The sequence below is a fragment of the Chlorocebus sabaeus genome, chromosome 10 (genome assembly GCF_047675955.1).
Source record: "Chlorocebus sabaeus isolate Y175 chromosome 10, mChlSab1.0.hap1, whole genome shotgun sequence".
Taxonomy (NCBI): Eukaryota; Metazoa; Chordata; class Mammalia; order Primates; family Cercopithecidae; genus Chlorocebus; species Chlorocebus sabaeus.
The window spans coordinates 61,362,411-61,385,733 of NC_132913.1; the positions used below are offsets into that span (position 1 = coordinate 61,362,411).

The 23,323-nt window shown below is 34.7% G+C and overlaps 1 protein-coding gene across 2 annotated transcripts in view; it reads right to left on the minus strand.

Annotated features, from left to right (window-relative positions):
• The window catches only part of OLA1 (Obg like ATPase 1), a 175,213-nt gene that overhangs the window by 44,732 nt on the left and 107,158 nt on the right, over positions 1-23,323 (minus strand). For both annotated transcript variants that reach the window (XM_007965394.3, XM_007965393.3), the window contains 2 exons: positions 10,037-10,117; positions 9,624-9,721 (listed from right to left, as the gene is read on the minus strand). In XM_007965394.3, coding sequence (XP_007963585.1) covers positions 9,624-9,721; positions 10,037-10,117 — 179 coding nt within the window. The remainder of the gene's footprint in view (positions 1-9,623; positions 9,722-10,036; positions 10,118-23,323) is intronic.

The window sequence follows — 23,323 nt, forward strand, 5'->3', positions numbered from 1 at the left end:
TGTTGCCTCTTAACAATAAGTTATTAAATAGTTAATAAAATTACAAGACAAGGCAAAAACATCAGCAGCAAATGTTTATTATCCTAAAAAAAACCACACATAAATGTCGTCTTGAGAATTGTTCTTTTTAACTAAAATCCTAATTTAGTCCATTAACTAAATAATTGGAAGGAGATTAAACTTTCCGAGATAAAACATAGCAAAATGCTAAAGTTGCTAATATGATATTTTCAAAGATTTCTGGAGATTCACAAACATATCTTGTACTGTCACTTAGCTGTCAGTCATCCTGTGTGGAGCAGTCGCATTCAGGTCAAATGGATCTATTTCTACCACTTACCTGCTCCAAGAACTTGGGCATGTTTTATAATCTTTCCAACTGCCTGCCTTATCTGTAAAATGGGCATGATAATATCTGCTTGATAAGTATAATATCATACATCTCAGCAATTTCCAAGCTCAGAATGCCCATCACATAGCAGGAACTCAATAATAAATAACGGTTTGCTATGTATATCTTTTAGTTTGGTATAAGAAAAGCTAAATCAATTATATTAAATGGAGGAAGGGGGAAGCAGGACATACAAAAGATAAACGACAAAACTTCAAAGTCATGTTTGAAAAGTGCTAGTGACCTTCATGTCGGACATCTATATATGTTCCTGGGGAAAATCTTTGAAAATTTCATTTAAAAATGCTAAAAATGATTACCAATGAACAGATGCTATTTGATCTTTTCCTTTTAAATTTCAAAATGGATTAAATCTAACAACATTTTCCACAGTCCATAATATATTCTTTAAAATAATCTCTAAGGAAAATGCTGATTATCACCCAGGAATACTGATGACTACCCCTTGATTTCAATGACAAATATTTGAAGTACTGAAAAGGCACTGCTAAATCTTTGCTAATGGAAAGACGAAGCTTATTTCTCTCTGTGTTGGAGTAACCCATTCCTAAACTAATATGCAGAACTCTTATTCCAATGAAGCAAATGCTTCATTTTGGCCAGGTACAGTGGTTCACACCTGTAATCTCAGTACTTTAAAAGGCCAAGGCAAGTGGATCAATTGAGTCAAGGAATTCTAGACAAGCCTGGGCCACATGTGAAACCCTGACTCTTACAAAAAATACAAAAATTAGCCAGGTGTGGTGGCCTGTGCCCGTCAGGGAGGTCCAGACTGCAATGAGCTGTGATTGCACCACTGCACTCCAGCCTGGGCAACAGAGTGAGACCCTGTCTCTGAAAAAAAAAAAGAAAAGGAAAAAAATGCTTCATTTTAGTAAACATTAAATTCAAGGCCAATGTAATAGTGTAATGAGGGCCATCTCAGAATTTGAGGATCAAATGAAATAAAAAAGCTGAAATACCATAAGGCTCTAGACAAATGTTGGCTGCTGTTATTTCTAAATAAAGTTCAATCTATTTCTCTGAAGTTGTACATTGAGGGGCTTTTAAAAAGTGCTTCATAATTGGTAGCATGAATTAGCAAGTCACTAGACAAGCATGGAAAAGGAAAGATGAAATTTGAAATAAATTGCAATTATTACTTTAAAGGCTGTTTAAAACACTTAGCAATCGAAAATATTTCTGGACTATAAGAAATCAATTAAAGCAAACTAGAAAATACATGATGGTTATTCTTAAAAGCCAAATAAAATTTTAGAACACATTTAGAACATGTTTAAAATCTGTTTCAGTGGAATGTACTTAAATAAAAATATGTAAGTTATTTTCAAGTGGCTGGCTGTCTTCACATTTTATTCCTTTTTGATGGCCCATTACGCTCTACATCAACTGTAGACCTCTGTTTCCTTCTCTAACTTCTACTCCTATAACTCGTATTCTGTTTTATTCCATCTAGGTACTTCACAGCCTTTGTACTCGCAGTTTCCTCTCCATGGACTGAGCTTTCCGTGGATTCTCTCATGGCATGTATCCTTATTTCATAAGGTCTTCCCCAGCCACCCTAACTAAAACAGTTTCCTCTTACTCTGCTTTGTTTTTATTCATGGTCCTAATCATTCCCTGCATTATATTAAATGTCTGTTTGTTGGATGTCTATTACTACATGAGACTGTAAGTCCTGCAGGAGAAAGGGCTTTTTCTGTTCACCACCTAAGATAATACATGACACACAGAAAGGCTTAATAATTCTTAATAATTATTTGCTTAAAAAGGAAAAAGAAAACAGTATCCACCTCCTCAATGAACTCACAGTCTTCAAAAGGAACATAAATTTGAAATTTGCATTTATAATGACAGTTTTTTACCAAGTTTTGCTTTTCTTGATGTAAAGCATTAAAAAGACAGACTGCACAGCAATGTGCAGTCCCCGCCTTATATAAATAGAAATATATGCAAAGTTCATAAGCCCGTTATTTTAGAACACATTTTTAAAAAGCAGAATTTTAAAACTGGTGGTAAAAATGGTCACAGATACCAAAATATTTCTCAAATTGTTCTATTTCTACTACATTGTGAATGAAATAGGCTTTTGAGGGTGAGTCTCACAATCAATGTTTTTGGGGAAATGCTTTCTAGGTCAATTTAGAATAAAGGAATGTAATAGTTTAAGTAATGTTACTGATCTCAAATATAGATATGCCAATTCACTTTGCTCTTATTCTAGCCAAAGCAACAGCTACTCACTATGAGGAAAGGTGGGAAGAAACATGGTGAGATGCAGAAAAGGCTTATTTTCAAGGGCCTGAGATATAGAAGAGGGAATGAGAGTAGGAAAAAAGACCAGGTCTTATCTATAACCCACTCCAGAAAAGTTGCTCTTAAATTGGGCTGCAACCTCAGGAATGCTCTGTACACAATTAGGAAAAATTACCACAACAAACCTAGATATTTGCATGGGCATCTTTTCTTTGTGAATTCATTACACTTCATTAAAATAATAAAATTCTAGTCCTGGAAGGGAACTTTAGAGACGATCTTTAATTCTTCACTAACTTTCACTGCCTCACCTCCAACATATACATACATACATTCATACTCAGAGAGACTGAGATATAGGAAATCACAATGAAACTGTTTTAAAAGGTTTTCAAAATAATAAACAACTTAAAAAAAAAAAATCATGCTACTGTAGGCTGGGCGCAGTAGCTCACGCCTGTAATCCCAGTACTTTGGGAGGCCGAGGCGGGCGGATCACCTGAGGTCAGGAGTTCAAGACCAGCCTCAACATGGAGAAACCCTATCTCTACTAAAAATACAAAATTAGCCAGGCATGGTGGTGCATGCCTATAATCCCAGCTACTGGGTTATAGAGGCTGAGGCAGGAGAACTGCTTGAACCTGGGAGGTGGAGGCTGCGGTGAGCCAAGATCATGCTATTGCACTCCAGCCTGGGCAACAAGAGTGAAACTCCCTCTCAAAAAAAAAAAAAAATCATGCTACTGTAACACGATTTTACATAAAGACTGTACATATTGTAACAATATAAACAAAGAATATTTACTCTAATGGAAGCCTCTAAGCTGCAAATGGTGAAGTTATAGGGCCCAACCTGAATGAGGGGATGGGGTTGTATAGAACATGGCAGTGATATCATGGGAGTCTCACTGCTATATTTATACATGTGATACAGTTTGTTCCTTAATCCAGATAACAGAAATAAGAACCAAGGTAATGCATCCAAAAGATGCATTCACGAGGCCAAACAAGTCCTTTTTCTATTACTGAATACTTTTTGAGCTATAACTAAATTTGGGAAACACTGTTTATACAGAACACATTTTATATGAGCAATCTCAATGAATTATCTTCTACATGAAAGGCTAAGTAATTTAAATGGCCAAGTTCAAAGAGCTAGTTATGGTAGCAAATAAAGACCATAGCACTTGTATTTCAAATTCTAAAGTAGTATTCTTCTTAACACACCAAACTCCTTGATAGCATCTACTCCCTAGGTTACAAATAGACCACATTCTCCAGTTTTTTAGGGTTCATTTTCCTTATAGAAACAATATTATTAATGGTACCTAACATTTTGGGCTAGCCTTCAAGTCTATTTAACTCATCAGATAAACTACAACACTAAGTCCAAAGGTAGTTGCTGTGCCTGGGGAACATGCTGCACAGGAGAAAAGGGTAGAGACAAATAATGCTCTTCCTCCTATCCTGCACAAGCAGGACATATTAGGCTGTAAAACACTGACATTGTTCACCTTTCCTTTTCTCCACCCTTCTCCCAGGAAAACCTGTTATTCAAATCCTACAAACTATCTTGAGCCTCCATTCTAAATCCTTCCCAAGGTCCTGCCTTGTATCTCCCACTCCCAACAGTCCTAAGGTTTCTGAGCTTCAAAATTCTCCTCTACCACCTTCACCAACTACTAAACTCCTGTATTAGTCCATTCTCACACTGCTATAAAGAACTACCTGAGACTGGGTAATTGATAAAGAAAAGAGATCTAATTAGCTCACGGTTCTGCAGGCCGTGAGGCATTGGTTGGGGAGGCCTCAGGAAACTTCTAATTATGGCAAAGGTAAAGAGAAGCAGGCACAGCCTGAGAAGGAGGAAGAGAGCAAAGGTATAGGTGTTACACACTTTTAATCAACCAGATCTCATGAGAACTCACTCATTATCATGAGAACAGCAAGAAGGAAATCCACCCCTGCAATCCAGTAGTCTCCTACCAGGCCCCTCCGCCAACATTGGGGATTATAATTCAACATGAGATTCGGGCGGGGACACAAATCCAAACCATATCAACTCCAGTTGTAAGAGTGTAGCTCATCCCAACTCAGAGTCTTGGTAACAAAATATGACTCAGAGATCCTTAATCTCTAGTGCAGATTTTTAAGAGGACTGCTTTTGAATTATTCAACAAAGTGAGTAGGGTAGGGAAGCAAAGAAATTCTTTGTGCAGATGAATCATTTGTAATTTGAAGAACATTGTATAGCTATAAACCAAACTTTATATTTCATTTCCTAGATCATTGATGTATGTACATGTATAGGGAATATATATTTTAATTTCACATGACAGAATCCTAAGGAACACTTATTTTTTAAAAAGTACTTATAAACCTTTTCATCTGTGGAAGCTAGAAACAATTTTATAAAACTTTTCCTATTTATGTGGAGTGAAATTCTTCAGCTAGTTTGAAAAAGATGAAAGTCCTGACATATTTGATAAATTACATCACTCACAAATCAGTAAGTCAGCAGATGGTGCTAATAAGATTACAACGGGCACTCCCAAATGTATCACTTTCTTAAATTCAGTGAACCATCTGGCAAATAGAAATCATTGGCTATAAATAGTATTGCAAAAAATACAAATAGGCCAAGGGAAATTCCTAATATGCATACGGTCAGTAGCATTATGTTCATATTAAAAAAATGCTTTCGTATATAATTATCTCTTTCATAAGAAATCTGAAGTGCACTACTGCATTGTTACCTCTTGATAAGAATAAGAAATTGTCAAAAGAATATTCAAAACCCATTTAATGAAAACCAAACAGGAATTCACAAATATTACTACATGTAAAAATATATTCAAATGCAAAAGTACATTTGACCAAAAAAAGAAAAAAAAAAGATTCCTGAATGGGCAAAGGTTTTTCCCCATCCCCACTTCTTTCAGCTTTCCATCTCCTGTAATAAAAAGACCATTTTTCTTTACCATATTCTTTTTAACTCTAAAGATTCTGATCAGAGAAAGAAATAATTCCACAAAATTCATTCACCAAAAATTATTTGAAATCCTAATTCATAGTATAAATAATACTATTAATAATAAGCTTTATCATAATACAAAGTAATCTTTCCAAAGCAGAATGTCTGTGTTGTATTTCTAGCTTAACTGATCTTGTCAGAAACTGATGACCTCCTACAATAGTTCTACAGAAATCGTTTTTTATATTTATATGCATATATGTGTGTATATATATGCACACATACAGAAATAGAAAATTATGTGTCAAAAATATACACACTTCCATCTACATATATACTTGCTGAGATATAGTAGCTATAATTTTTATAGGCAGCTTAGGAAATCAAGAAAATATATTTATCCCATGATTCCCCCCAAACCAAGCACATAATGTATAGTATCCCCAAACTATTTTTAGTTGTTGTGTACAAATTATGTAGAAAACTAATGAACACACAAAGATGGGAAAGGGGAAGGAACTGAATCATAGTATAATAAGAATTAATAATAAAACGTTTTTCTACTTAAAATGCATTTAGTGAACTTGACACATTGCCCTTCATTATAAAACAGCTTAAAAGACTTTCCAAGTATTTGTCTACTGATCTTGAATCAATTTCATCACTCAGATTAATTGACTCATATAATATTACCCAAAAGGTAATACTAAATGACTACAAGCCCACCAAGGCATATGAAAATGTGTGTATAACACACACACACACAAAGTCTGCATATCTAAAAGTTTAGTTATATTTTCCAGTTGAACATAAATATGTAGTATAATAAATAATAAAATATAATTATCCTTTATTAACAGTTTCAAGAAAGGTAGGATCACAAAAATGAAACATAATTGATAGCTGGTAGGTGTAAAAAAATACCTAAAATTAGTTTGTTCTACTGATTTCATAATTGGATGGCATACTCTACTAACAGAGCAGCAAGGGTGCAAAGATTGAAATTTAAACCCCTAATTAAGCAGTAGTTTGACAGTTCTAATGTCCTGTACCTGCTTGACACCATGACTCAGTAAGCAATCTCAAATGAAAATTAATGCCGCGTATAGTATTAGTTATAAGTAACAGCTGATCGTGTTTAGAAAATGAAAACCTTGAGCGTTAAAAAATGCTTGTGCTCACCAAAAACAACAAAAACTTCTATATAGTTTGATTCATTCAAGAAACAGCAATTTGTAATAATAAAAAATGGTTTATGGATTCACTTACAATATCTTGATTACTGTCATTTGCTCATAACACAACTGCAACCAACCCGGCTGCCATGTCAGCTTCTCTTCAGGGGCTTGGTCTTTAATCATAAATCAATGAAATGACTAATTCAACACTGTTAAAACTAGTGAGTAGATGCTTGGAGCCATTCCAGTTTTTGCATCTTACAAAAGGTCAATACAGCTACTCAATAACACAATAGACCTATCTTTCAAAATGCCTCCTTCTTCTCTAGGGTTGAAAAATAACACATTACCATTTACATTTAGGGTGAACTTCAGTAACTAAAGTGTTCAATACTTCTGAAATGGTGACCTGCTAAAATAACAACAGTTTTAGTCTTCCTCTTGTGGCCAAAGTCACAAACTTCTCCTCACCTCTTTCTTGATGGTTTAAAATAGTTTTCCAGATCTAAAAGACCCATGAAAATATTTATTACTATTTCCTGCATCAGGCTTATTTGCTATAGTAACATTACATGTTAATCTTAAGAAACAAAAACTTTTTCTTTTGCTAAAGAAGCAACTAATAATGCAAATGGAGCTTAGATGTAAACATTACCAAAAAACAAGATGCTAACACAATTAAAAGGATTTAGTAGTTAAAATGGATTTTAACTATTTACATCTGCTTTCAGTGTTATAAATGATGAAAACCTAGTATTCATATCCTTCATAATAAAAATTTATTCTGCACTTTAATACAAAGGCTATGTTGCATAAACAGAGGATTTAAAGCTGTAGCAGAGTGGCTGAATGAAAGGAAAATGGCAATCTTTCTGGCTCCAGTAGATGCCATTCCCTATCGCACAATATTTCCCACTCATAAATACATGACAAATACTTCCTCAATCATTTTTTACGAGCAGGGATGCACAGGGGGTAGTCAATGGCTAGCTTGAGGGAAAATAGGAACAGCAGGCGGCAGAAACTGTACAGAAAATGGCTATGTGGTAAATTCTCTTCTGGAACATCACTCAGTTACCCAGTCTTTGATCTTTCAGCTACAATTACACTAACTTCCACAAGATCTGGATCCCTCCCAACCCTCCCCCCAAAACATACGCACACCAACCCCAAACCAGATCATTAGTTATACCTAAAACCTGTTAAGATTTGGTTTTATAAAATAGGATCATTCATACCTCTACATTATTATAAATTAAAATTTGCTATTTAGACAAGAGTTTACTTTCAATTGGCTATAACCATATCATCATCACAACTGGTCTCACAAAAAACATGGGGTGTCTGGCGACAGCTAAATCACAGACTGGCGTCTCCTAAGCAGTCTGTCTACCATTAGGGTCTGGGAAATGGTATTTACTATACAATTAGAGCCAGGGAGTTCTACCTGTAATCATCCAAATACAGGTGTGAGAAGCCCCTTTGGGCAAGGAAACTGACTCATCCCTTTTCATGTAAACTTTGATGTCTGTATTGTTTCACAGAGCCACAGGAAACCTTACCATTCATACCACAATGAGAAGATTTATTAACTGAGGTCAAGTAATAAATTTTAAAATTCATTCCTAAAGGTAACAATTTTTAACACAATCATCACATTTCTAAGAATTTGAAAGGCAACAGAACTGATTATTTTAAAGTTAATTACCCGATGGAGGACACTGACCAGCCTGAATGAAATCTTTAAGTTCAATTTATGCTTTTTAGAACATTACCAATAAAGAGGCTAAATTCAGCTTCTATCAGGAACACAAAATGTCTTATAGTAATATTAACAGGGCATTTTCAGTTGCAGTAATTTCACAGAATTTATTCTAATGATTTATTGGAGTTAACCATCTGACATTAATTATTGTTTTGGCTTCCAGTCTATGAATGTTTATTTTTCAGTTTAAAGCCTTCTCACTCTTTGATATCATATGGAAATGAGAATTTTTAATGGAAAATTGAAACCATGTGCATCTAAGTACTTAATGAAGTACAGGGAGAAACAGACAATATATTTTAGGAGAATTCAGATATTTTGCTTTGGATAGTTTTGATTTGCTTGTATGACTCAATAGTATAAAATACTTAGAGTCCAGTGAGGCAAGTCAAAGTGAGTGGTATGCCAAATGTGGACATGCCTACACGTACATGAACACATAATTTTCTGAAGTTATTAGTGACAGCAACAAATCTCGTACATTTTGGTTACATGCCAAAAATGACAATCAATACATGAATGAACAGTTTTTACCTCGATGTACTTTTAAAGCATTTGAAACAGGTACTGGTCTTTCCCCACACACAGCCTTTTTTTTTTTTTTTTTTTAAAGCATTCAATCTGGATTTTAAAATTCATGCCCAGCTACAACCCCAAGTGGGTATTTTAAAGTCACTGATAATATCAACACAGCTAGAAATCCTAATGTAAGAAGTTTTATTGTTGTGACTACATTTATTCCCATTTTGCAATGGAAATAAATAATAACGTCTAATAAACTTACATTTGATAAGTAAACATATAATTCAATATTGCTTAATTTAATTCCGGTTTTCTTAAGTTCTCTAACTATAAATCAATTAGAAGACTCATCTGTGAAGGTAAATACCAAGCAAAGCCTTCTCATTCATTTAATACTTTTTAATAATAAGGACAAAAATATTAAAATTAAACATTGCGGTTAAGTACATATACATGGGTGTGTATTTGTGTGTACAGAGATGATGCATCTGGGTATATATGGTGAGGAAAAACTTACCATTTGTTTTTCTTTCTAATGTAGTCTTTTTCAGAAAGATTAACCAAGTAGACCATTGGTTTTGAAGTCAAAAATAAGTGTTTATTCAACACTTCAATCTAAAGTGGGAGATGGAGAAAGAATCCTTTTAAAAGTTTAGTAAATATGGAGTAAATCACTGAAGAATTTGAAAGTAAACATTCTTTAAAACAAGTAGGCATTTTCATTTTTATAATTCTTGTTTCCAAAAGATTAGTGGTTATGAAATATCATGAATGGGGGAAAAGAAAAAATAACAAGCCCCGGAATAAGCAATCACTGACAGAAATAAAAGTTTAGATATAATGGTAAGTGTAAAATAATGACAACTCTAATTTGTTCCCTAGCAAATCAAAGCAAAGGCAGTAAGAGATGGCATGATATTTATAACTTACCTCTTTGTCATTCCAATCATGATAGAAGCGAACAGGTTTCTTTTGATCTATAACCCAGGATTTTACTTTGCACATTATATCCTACACATGATTGAGAAAAAAGTAAATATATATGAATAAGCATTTAGATACTAAATATTAAAATAAAAAGTTTTTAAATTTTCAAAATAAAAATAGATTGTTTTAATGAAAGGGGGCTAGGTCACACAAATAATTATTTTCCATATCTCACTTAAAAACCAAATACTAATAAAACATTGTGGCATTAAATTTTTAATGTATAAAATGGATAATATTAGCAAAAATTTGTAACAGCCTGAAAAATGTCAATTCAATCACATCAAAGACTAAATACAAGAGTTAATACCATTTCAATATTACCTAGTGATGCCATATAGAAGACAAACATGCTATTAGAAAATGGAGTGAGGGAATATTCTGAAGAAAGACTAAATTACATTTTTCCCTTAAGAAGAAAAACAAACAAGACAAAATTGAGCCTATTATCGATGATCCAGCCTCCAAAATATTAAATCAACTGACCAAATCCCTTTTTATTTTAAATTAATTTTTTGTCAACACCTTCTCCCTGACCACTTCTCCTGCAGCCGCACCCCTGATACCCCCAACTCCCCCACCCCCCAAACCTGCCAAAGCCTCCATTACACAATGGCAAGAGCCCTGCACTGGTGACCTCCAACCAGCTGCATTCACTTTCAGAACATCTCTCTCTGCTGGAAATCTAAAGGCCTTTTAGTTAGCAAGCTAGTGTGCATTCAGAAGGAGTAACTGCAGGAAGAGCCCAATGTGCTTTGTTTCTCTGGCCTTTCTTCACAGAAAGATTAATCATCTGTGAAATGGAAACGGCAAACAGCAAGTGACACAAACTGAACCCTTCAAGCCTTTCCTCATCAGTTTTGTGCTTCTGAATCTAAAAGCTGCGTGTGGCAAGGTTCTCCTTACAGGCAGGTGTTAATAAAAGGCTCTCGGGTCTGAAAGGTCAAATTTTGCTCTTCCAGAAGAAGTGCATTTGAGAGTCATCTGGGTTTTTGTTGTTGTTGTTATTAAAGATAATTTATGGATATGTTTTAAATATGCATTTCTCAAAATTTATTGTAACACAATTATTAGTAATCAATTTCCTGGATTTTTATCGATGTACTTTACTTTACCATAATCAGTTATTCTTCTTTAAATATCCATTTGTATAAATTATCTCAATATTTAGTATACCTTCCTTCCAAATCTTGCTGTTACCAACAGGAAAAATAAGGAAAAAGCCTTATATCCTTAGATCCTGATTTGAAACCCTCCAGGCAAAGGACTTCCCACAGATTTTAACAAGGAAGGGGCAAGCTGAAAACTTTTAATGAAATCTAACATGTTCTGCTTAAGAATAATCACTTTTACTCTTCTATAACTGAATTTCACTCATAAATGTTTAAAAGTGGCTAATGTAACACCATTTCCTACAAGGAGAAGATCAAAGTGCTATATTACAAATGCATTATGATTAAAAAAGCCCTGTGCAGCCTTGCTATTAACTGTTCTTTAAACCCTAAAAGGCTTCCCATAGATCTCACTTGGCACTGCATATACAACCTTTGACAAGTAATGTAGACCATTTTTATTCATTGCCTAAAATTGTAGGCAATTATGTGCGTCACACTGGCCACCTGCAAATTCTGAATGCCTGCTCTAGTTGTCAGTGCAAAAAACTAATGTCGGAGGGGATTAATCTAGGGGGAGAGAGTCCTCTTTAATGGCTCCAGCAGGTGAAATGGCCCAGCTGGTTACTATGATGAGTGGCCAGAACAGCTTATGTAGAGACACGCAACAAGATTATACAAAAGAAAGAAAAAACAGTGGTACCATCTTATATTTGGTTCCATTAGTTTTTTCAATTAAAGAAAGAAAACAGACAAAAGAAAGCCAAACAAAAAATAGGGGAAGAAATTAAATTTTAATCATATAAAAAGTATAAAATACTTCTGTAACTCTAAACATTTTTACAAAACCTAAGAGCCTCAATAAGTGCTGATCACTAGTGAAGGAATTTCCGTATTTCTCTTTCATTTTAAATTAACTAGACCAGTACTTCAGATACAGAAATCTTATCACAAAAGCATTTTGGCATTAGTTTGCTTTTTCTCACATTACAAATTATATTACAAATTAGGAGCACTCAAAAAATTTTTTGCAGTCAAGTTTTAATTAAATAGAATTCACTTATAATCAAAGTTCTTGAACAGCACAGTATTCCTTAAAGCCACATTCAAATATTTTTAGAGAAATTTATATATTATAACCTAGTTTTTGAACAGTTGAAATAAAAATATTTTGTACTCAGTGCTCTCTTAATTATTCCCACAAAAGATTTAACAGCCAAGAAAAGACAACTTAGATTTATTAAGAGATGTCAGTTTTATTTCAGACAAATAAAAAACAGATTGCCTTTCAGATAAGATTATCTTATATAAATGATCAGTATATGGTATAGTTTCAATGTGCTCTTTTTCTTACATAAAGTAAAAATTAATTCTAATTTTAGCAAAAAATTAAAAGATGTAATATTCCTTATCTGAAAGACTTCTAAACAGATGAAAGAAAACATTTGAGCTTGTTTGGATATAATGCTTAATGGTTGACTGAATTTATTTCCTTATGTTCATATGTATAAATACATATATAAATAACGATGATTAGAAGAATAAAAGGTTCCAGTTAACTGAACTTGGTTAACTGGAAAAAAAAATTGAATACCCAATGCATTTAGAAGTTGCCTTAGGTTCCATATTTCTTTACTATCATTATATAGAAATACAGATGTAGGGGTACTAAATTGGGCTGTTTTGATAACTTTAACAAATCCCTCATTTTCAAAATAAATTCTGTACATTATAGAAATACATAAAAATTCCTGGTCATTTGAACTTTTTTGTTAGATTGCAGTTACATGAGTGGACTAATTCAAGAGGTAACAGTATAATGCTTAAGCATGGGAATAAATCCTAGCCACTTACCAGGTCTGTGACCTACTTCATTGATAAAATGCAGAAGATGAGATCTACCTCCTGGGGGTTGTTGTGAAGATTAAAAGAGATAATGCATATAGTGTTTAGCACAGTTCTTGGCACAGAACTGTTGTTGTTGTCATGATCGATGAAAGATTAAATCCCAGTGATCTACAAAATGGCAATATGTTCTGTTGGGTGCTCCTTTGAAGTGTATGTATACTTTTCCATCTGTATAATTTGTTCACTAGTCCTTTTCTTCAAATTTCTGAGTTACTAAAACTACTGGCTTTTTTCATGAAATCTCAAGTCAGGCTTCTAATTCTGCAAGAACTAGCTTTTGCTAAACGACTATCATTTAACTGCAAAAAACACCAAACTCACCTTTAATACCTCACTATTTTGCTTTGACTCTTCTTACTCAGAGCTTCACATTTAAAATTAGAAATGCTCTATTTTCTTGATATATTTTATTATTGTTATTGTTAACAGTAACTGTAATGTATTTAGACTCAGAGCATCATGTGTGACTTGCCTAAATTCCCAGAGCTAGTAAGTGGCAGAGATGAGATTCAAATTCTGGTCTAAGTGACTTGAAAGTTCATGTTCTGTTCCATATCCTGGCATATTTGTCTTCCTTACTACTTTTATAACTGTTCCTTGTTTAGCCTAGACATCCACCAAGGTTGTTATTCAAAATCCTCATTCTCATTCAGGCTATCAGAGAAATTCAATATTCTTATTTTTATTATTGGGGTACAATAGCTGATCATTAATCCATGTATCACAAAAATAGTAATTTTTCTTTGCAGACAATTACATAATAATCCAGTCATTTATTAGATATTCCTAAAATACGAGACTTCTATATCTTGGTATCTTCAGTTCCCATAGCAGGAATTATTAACCTATGATCCATAAATAGATTTCACCCTGAAATTGTACATAAAGTTCTGTTTATGTCCCTTTGAGGGAAGATGGCACATAACTTTCACATGCTTTTAAAAGGGATCCATAATCCAAAAATCCAAGAACCATGGCTGTTAGTGACTCTGATGGCACTACTCAAATGCCCCAACAACAGCCAATTAAGTAAATGTTCTAGGTCCAGGGACTTCCAGACCAGAGGTTGAAACACTGACCCAAAACTTGCTTTAGCCAGACCCTGCACTGAAAATTTCTCTATCCTATCCAATACTAAACTGATAAAAATTCTACCTTTTATAATGTTTATCTAACAAATTCCAGTTAAAATCAAAATAGGGATGTTGAAGAATATTATATATTAAATATATCATTATTCTAAAAGAACTACTTGCTTAAGGTTAAAAAATGTTTAGAGAGAAAAATATGGGACTTGTCGTACTAGATATTAAAAGAAACCATAAAACTATAGTAATTAGAATAGTATGGCACTGGCACAAGAAGACAGATATAAATTAGAAACAATTGAAAAAGCCAGGCATGGTGGCTCATGCTTGTAACCCCAGCATTTTGGGAGGCTGAGGCAGGAGGCTGGCTTGAAGCTAGGAGTTTGAGACTGTCTTGGGCAATATAGTGAGACCCCATCTCTAAATAAAATTAAAAAATTAAAAATTAACTGAGTGTAGTGGTGTGTGTCTGTAGTCCCAGCTACTTAAGAGGCTGAGGTTGAGGGGGGATTGCTTGAGTCCAGTACGAGGCTGCAGCAAACTACGATCACACCATGCACTCCAGTCTGGGTGACAGAGTGAGGCCCTGTATCCAAAAAAATAATGAAAGAAATAAACATTTTTAAAACTTTTTTTTAAAGAAAATCTAGGCCGGGCATGGTGGCTCATGCCCGTAATCCTAGGACTTTGGGAAGCCAAGGCAGTTGGATCACCTGAGGTCAGGAGTTCGACACCAGCCTGGCCAACATAGCGAAATCCTGTCTCTACTTAAAAAAAAAAAAATACAAAAATTAGCTAGGCATGGTGATGGGCGCCTGTAATCCCAGCTACTCGGGAGGCTGAGGCAGGAGAATCACTTGAACTCGGGAGGGGGAGGTTGCAGTGAGCTGAGATTGCACCATTGCATTCCAGCCTGGGGGACAAGAGCAAAAGTTCTCTCAGAAACAAACAAACAAACAAATAAATAAAATCTAAAAAGCCATTAATTGGAAATTTGCTAATTAAGTTATTGGGAACTGATACAACAGAACACTTTGTATCCATTAAGATGAGATGTATCTATATGTATATCTGCATGGGAAAATGTCCAAAATACACTGCTAAGTGAGAACAGCAGGTTTAGAAAAATGGAATATGGTTAAGAACATGGATTTCAGCCATATTCCTCAAGATTTGAGTTCAAGTCCTGGTTCTACCACTTTCTGGCTGAGTAATTTTGGGGGTGAAGGAGACCCCCCAAGAACTAACACAATAGGTTAATTCTAGCAATAACCCTGGTAGAATACAGGCTGCCAACTGTAGGTTTTCAGTTATATGATTTACCGAAGTAGACAGTAAGACCACCACCTGAATATAATGTTTCTGGCCCCTGTCTACAATAAAGTGGCAACCAAAATGGACACCAATTTACTTCTGAGGTATAGATCTCAGCAAAGGATCTGGCCATTCTCTAAAAAGGCAACTGTCCTTGTGATTCCTGAAAATAAGTTTGAATGGATTTTACCATGTTTGAGGAAGGGTCCAGAGGCTGTGAGGAAGCCAATAAATCTGATTTTAATAAAAGGAATACTGACAATTTATGGAAAGTAGAGTCATAGAAAAAACACATCATTAAAAATGACTGAGAAACAAAAAACCTCAATGAACTATTTGGCATACTTAGTAGAATGCAAAAAGATAAGAGCATCTATGCAATAGGAGCAGATGAACTGACTTATGCTGGTCAGGTAGCTTTAACAATGACAGCCAACTATGCACTCGAGGTCACAAAAAGAGAACAGTGAGGTTAGAAAAAAATGGATGAGATATATCTAGAGAGCTGATAAAAGTACAAGTATTTTTAATGAAACCAAAATCAAAGGAGGAAAATAAAAGTCCAATCTGGAGACACGACTGATATGGCAGAAGATAATCAATGGTCCTATAGGTCAAACTTGAGAAGGGAATATACTGAAGTATAACATACACTCAGTATAACATATGCAAGTGCCCAAATGAACTATCAGAGAATGAACACATGTCTGTAATTACCACCCTGATCAACATATAGAAGATTAGTAGTAGTACAGTCACAATGTTCCACTACTCTTCAGAGATAATCACTCTTCTGGCTTCTTTGCATCACAAATTGGCCTGTTATTGAAATTTATAGAAATAATCACACAATATATATTACTTTGTGTCTGGCTTCTTCTGCTCAATATTATTTGTGAAATTCATCCATGTCATTCCATGTAGCAGTATTGTGTTTTTCTCTGTGGTATAATATTTCACTGTAGGAATATTGCACAATTTATACATTCTACTGTTAATGGACATCTAGGCTGTTTATACTTTAAGGCTATTAGGAATAAAGCTGCTATAAACATTCTTGTACATGTATTTTGGTAAATTTGTGCACGTATTTCTCTTGAGTATATACCTAAGACTGGAATTGCTTGGTTGTAGGCCAGGCATTTATCTAAACTTCATACATATTGCTAATAAATTTTCAAAAGCAGATGTACTAATTTACACTCCCATCAGCACTGTATGACAATTTCATTTGCTTCACATTCTTCCCAACACTTGGTATTGTCAGTCTTACTAATTTATGGCAAGAGTATGGTATCTCACCATAGTCTGAATTTGCATTTCTGTGGTGATTAATGAGGAATTTCTTTTGTGAAGTACTTGTTGAAGTCTCTGCATATTTTTCTATCAGGCTGTCTTTTTCTTATTTATTTGTAGGAGTTCTTTGTTAGATACTGCAGATATCTTCTTTCTCTGAGGAATGTGCTTTTATGTTCATGAAAAAGACTCATCTATAATTTTTCTGTCTTGTATTGTAAGATTTTAGTATCAGGACTATTCTGACCTCATAAAGTTTTTCCTCTTTTTCTACTATATGGAAGAGTGTGATTGAGACTTTACATGTATAGTAAAGTCACCCGGGTCAGACTTTTCTTTATAGTAAGGTTTAAAATTATGAATTCAATTTCTTCAATAGATATAAAACTATTTACATTTTTATTTCTTTTTACACTCATTTTCTTAAGGAGTCTTTTAAATTTGCCCATCTCATATATTTTTCAAAATCATTGCCATAAATTGCTTATAATAGCCTCTTAGCAGCCTATTGATGTCTACAGAATCTACAGTAACATATTTTCATTCATAATGCTAGTTTTTTCCTTTTCTCTTTCCCCCTTCACTAGTCTTGCTAAGAATTTATATTTTACTACTGTTTTCAAATGACCAACTTTTGGCCTTTTTGATCCTTTTTATTACATGCTTCTTTCCTATTTCACTAATATTTACTTTCATCTTAATTGTTTCCTTTTATCTAATTTCTCTGGGTTCCTTTTATTGTTCTTTTTCTAACTCCTTCAGAAGACGACTTTCAGATCACTGATTTCACCTTTCCTTATTTTGAGACATACACATTTATGACTAAATTTATAGAACTTGAGTTTAAACATCAGAAAACAACAAATTTTGGTATATCATATTTTCATTATCATAGAGTTAAACTATTTTCTTTCCATAGTGATTTCTTCTTTGAAACATGATATCTTTCAGAATTATACTGCTTAACTTCTAGACATTTAGACAATTTCTAGTAATCTTCCCATTATTGACTGCTAAGTTTAATTCCATAGTGTTCGGATAATATATTCTTTATGATTTCAATAATTTGAAATTCGTTTGTTTTATAGCCAATGAAATGGTCAATTTTGGAAAATGTTCCATTTGTACTTGAAAAGAATGTACATTCTACTGTTGTTGGGTGCAGTATCCTATATATGTCAATTAGGTCAACTTCCTTCATTAAGTTGTTTAAATCTTCTATATTCTTTACTAAAATTCTGTTTATTCTATCAATTACTAAAACTATTAAGATTTTCTTTTACTACTATAGATTTGTTTTTCTTTTGTTTTGTCTTCCAATCCTGCCACTTTTTGCAGTGTGTATTTTGAGGTTATATTATTATGCATATACAAACTTAAGTTTTTGTGCCTCCTGGTATACTGAACATTTGGCATTATGAAATGCCCCTTTTAACTCCTTTAAAGTCTACTTTGATATCATATACTATCCTGACTTTTTTGTTGTTGTTAGGGCTTGCACAGTATATATTTCTCCACTCTTTGCTTTCAACTTTTCCACATCTTCAACTTACAATAGTTCATTCAATTTAAGATTTTTTACTTTACTGGGACATAACCGCATTATAAGTCAAGGAGAATTTGGACCTATGATGGTTTAGCTTATGACTTCTGGGTTTTATGATGGGTATATTGGGGTATTAGTGCTTTTTGTTTTGACATACAATATTTTCTTTTCTTTTTGAGACAGAGACTCACTCTCTCACCCAGGCTGGAGTGCAGTGGTGCAACTTTGACTCACTGCAATTTCCACCTCTCGGGTTCAAGCCATTCTCGTGCCTTGGCCTTCCAAGTAGCTGGGATTACAGGGATGTGCCACCATGCCCAGCTGGTTTTTGTATTTTTAGTAGAGACAGGGTTATGCCATGTTGGTTTCTTGGCCTCAAGCGATCCACCCACCTCAGCCTCCCAAAGTGCTGGGACTACAGGTGTGAGCCACTGCACCAGGCCAACATACAATATTTTCAACTTATGATGTAACCCCAACGTAAGTCCAGGAGCATCTGTATTTAAGATGTGTTTCTTGTAGGCAGCAGAGAGGTGGACTTTTAAAACCCAATCTGACATTCTTTGTCTTTTTTAATTTTTAAAAACTTTATTGGAGTAAAATACATAAAACATAAAATTAGCCATCTGAACACAATCTAGTACTAAGGCATTTCATACACTCACAATGTTATGCAGACCACCTCTATTTAGATCCAAAACATTTCCATCACTCCAAAATAAAGCAAGGTACTCATTAAGCAGTTTCTATCCATTATTCCTCCCCCTAGTCTCTGACAACCACCAATATGCAGTTCTGTCTCTATGGATTTGCCTATTCTGAACACTGCATATATATGGAATCATTCACGATGTCACCTTTTGTGCCTGGCTTCTTTCACATGGCATAATGTTTTTGAGGCTCATGCACATTGTAGCATCAGTACTTCATTCCTTTTTGGCTATTATGAATATTGCCACTATGAACATACATGCACATATATTGTTTGAGTAACTGTGATGGGTATATACCCAGAAGTAGAATTGCTAGTTCATATGGTAAGTCTATAATTAACTTTTAGAGAAACTGTCAAACTCCTCTTTTTTCTTTCCCCAGAGAAAGTAAACGTATTTGAAGTTTTGTTTTTAACTGACACATAATAATTGCATATGTTGATGGGGCACAGTGCGATGTTTTGATACATGTACACTTTGTGTAATCATCAATCTGGGTATTAAGCATATTCATCACCTCATATATTTATCATTTCTTTGTAGTAAGAACATTCTTCTGGTTATTTTGAAATATAATCTTTGTCTTTTATTGCAGTATTTTAACATTTTTACTCCACTACCCTCTCCTACCCTTTCTGTATTATTGTCATGTATTTTAACTGAACTCTATACATTAAAACATGTTATCATTATTGTTTTGTTTTTACTTTTTATTTTGAAAAAAATTTTAAACTCACAGAAAAGCTGTAAGAATAATAAAGGCACAAAGTTCCAGTATAAAATGACAAAAAAGTTATGAAAATATATAGGGGTAATGGTTGTACAATATTATAAATGTACTTAATACTAGTGAAATTGTACACTTAAAGTGGTTAATGGTATATTTTATGTTATGTATAGTTTACCACAATAAAAAAGTTGTTTTTAAGGAACAGGGAACTTATGCTTTAGGCTATGTCTTGAAGAATGACTAAGAAATGGGAATGGAAGAGTACCAAACAGGTAAAGTTCTGGTAAATGACCTCATGTAAAATCAGTACATTTAAAGTCCTAAGTTCACTGTCAGGAGAGTTGGAAAAAAAGCAATGTTAAGCCAGCAAACCCAAGTCACAAAGAACTTTGTGAGCCATGGCCTTTATGTTGACACTGTCCCATAGGAAATAGGTATTTCAATCAAGGGAATAACATGATTAGATCTTCATTTTGTATTTGTGGAAAACAAGAGCAGTTAGAGGCAAAAAGATCAGTTAAACCGCAAAAACAAATTAAGTATAAGTGAGGCTCAAACCAAAGAAGAAGTAATAAAAACAAGAAGAAAGAAAGAGGTATGGGGAATATTCAAGATATAAAATCAACAGGATGAGATGTAGATGGTACAAAAGAGGAAGGAGTCATAAATACAGTTTTTCTGTTAAACAATTTGGTTCAATTAACTAGAGATTATGAGGACTGAGAGTTCAGCCTTACCAAAAATTACTCTAGTATCATGTTCTTTTAGAAATGATCTCTTTAAGTCATGTGTCCTAAAAGGACACACAACAGTCTAAAGAGAAGAAAGGGGTAAATGTGAAGATAAAAGGAGGAAGAATATATTTTTACAGTACAACCACACCTCAGAGATATTGCAGGTTTAGTTCCAATAAAGTGAGTATCACCATAAAGCAAGTAAAAGTGAGTGCAATGAAGTATCACTATAAAGCAAGTTACACAAATTTTTTTGTTTCCTAGTAAGCATAAGGGTTATGTTTACATTATATTGTAGTCTATTAAGTGTGCAATTGCATGTCTACAAAAACAGTATACAAACCTTAATTTAAAAATACTTTTACTAAAAAATGCTAATGATCATCTGTGCTTTCAGTGAGTTGTAATCTTTTTGCTGGTGGAGGGACTTGCCTTAATGTTGATGGCTGCTGACTAATCAGGGTAGTGGTTGCTGAAAGTTGGGTGGCTGTGACAATTTCTTAAAACATGAAAACAATGAGGTTTGCCATATCAATCAACTCTTCCTTTCACAAAAAATTTCCCCGTGACATGCAATGCTATTTCATAGCATTTTACCCACATTTCAACTTCTCTCAAAACCGAAGCCAATCCTCTCAAATCCTGCCACTACTTTACCAACTAAGTGTATGTGATATTCTAAATCCTTTGTTGTCATTTCAACAATGTTCACGGCATCTTCATCAGCAGCAGATTCCATCTCGAGAAACCACTTTCTTTGATCATCCATAACAGGCAGCTTCTCATCCATTCAAATTTCATCATGAGATTACAGCAGTTCCATCACGTCTTCAGGTTCCACGTCTACATCCAGTTCTCTTGCTATTTCCACCACATCTGCAGTTACTTCCTCCACTGAAGTCTTGAGCCTCTCAAAGTCATCCATGTGGGTTTGGAATCAACTCATCCCAAACCCCTATTAATGTTGATGTTTTGACCTCTCATGAAACATGAATATTCTTTTATTTTCTTTTCTTTTTCCCCTGAGACGAGTCTTGCTCTGTTGCCTAGGCTGGAATGATCTTGGCTCACTGTAACCTCAGAATCCCAGGTTCAAGCAATTCTCCTGCCTCAGACTCTCGAGTAGCTAGGATTATAGGCACACACCACCGTGCCTGGCTAATTTTTTTTTTTTTGTATTTCTAGTAGAGACAGGGTTTCACCACGTTGGCCAGGCTGGTCTTGAACTCCTGACCCCGTGATCTGCCCACCTTGGCCTCTCAAAGTGCTGGGATTACAGGTGTGAGCCACCACGCCCAGTCATGAATATTCTTAATGATATCTAGAATGGTGAATCCTTTCCAAAAGGTTTTCAATTTATTTTGCCCAGATCCATGAGATAAATCACTACCTATGACAGCTACAGTCTTATGAAATGTATTTTCTTAAATAATAAGATATGAACATCAAAATTACTCCTTGATCTATGGGCTGCAGAATGGATGTTGCTTTAGCAGGCAAGAAAACAACATTAACCTCCTAGCACATCTCCATCAGAGTTCTTGAATGATCAGGTACTTTGTCAATGATCAGTAGGTCTCAATGAAAGGAATCGTTTTTATCTGAGCAGTAGGTCTCAACAGTGGGCTTAAAATATTCAGTAAACCATGCTGTAAATAGATGTGCTGTCATCCAGGTTTTGTTGTTCCACTTTTATAGGACAGGCAGAATAGATTTAGCATAACTCTCAAAGGCTCTAGGATTTTCAGAATGGTAATGAGCATTGGTTTCAACTTAAAGTCACCAGCCACATTAGCCCTTAACAAGGGAGTCAGCATATCCTTTGAAGCCAAGCATTGACTTCTCTTCTCAAGCAATTAAAGCCTGGATGGCCTCTTCTTCCGAGGCTGTTTTGTCAACATTGAGCATCTGTTGTTTCCATTGTCTTCATCAGTGACCTTAGACCTTCTGGAGAACTTGTGGCGGCTTCTACATTAGCACTTGCTGCTTCACCTTGCAGTTTTATGTTAGGGCTATGGCTTCTTTTCTTAAACCACATGAAACAACCTCTGCAAGCTTCCAACTTTTCTTCTGCAGCTTCCTCACCTCTCTGTTTTCTAACTCTAGAATTAAAGAGTAAGGACCTTGCTCTGGACTAGTCCTTTGCTTAAGGGAATATTGCAGATAGTTCAAGCTTCTATCAAGAACACTAAAACTTTCTCCATATTAGCCGGGCATGGTGGTATACACCTATAATCCTAGCTACTTGGGAGGCTGAGGTAAGAGGATCACTTAAGCCCAGGGGTTTGGATCCAGCCTGGACAAGACAGTGAGACATTGTGTCAAAAAAAACCCAAATCAAAATAAAACAAAAAAATTCCTTTCTCCATATCAGCAATACAGCTGTTTTGCTTTCTTCTCATTCGTGTGTTCTCTGGAGGAGCACTTTTAATTTCCTTCAAGAACTTTTCCTTTGCATTCACAACTTGGTTATCTGGTGCAAAAGACCTGGCTTTCAGCCTATCTTAGCTGTCAACATGCCTTCCTCACTAAGCTTAATCATTTCTAGCTTTTGATTTAAAGTGAGAGATGTGACTCTTCCTTTCACTTGAACACTTAGAAGCCATCGTAGGGGTATTATTAATATTTGGCCCAATTTCAATGTTGTGTCTCAGGGAACATAGACAACCTGGGAGAGGGAGAGAGATGGAAAACGGCCAGTAGGTGGAGCAATCAGAGCACACCCAACATTTATCGACAAAGTTTGCTGTCTTCTATGTGCATGGTTCATGGCTCCCCAAAGCAGTTAT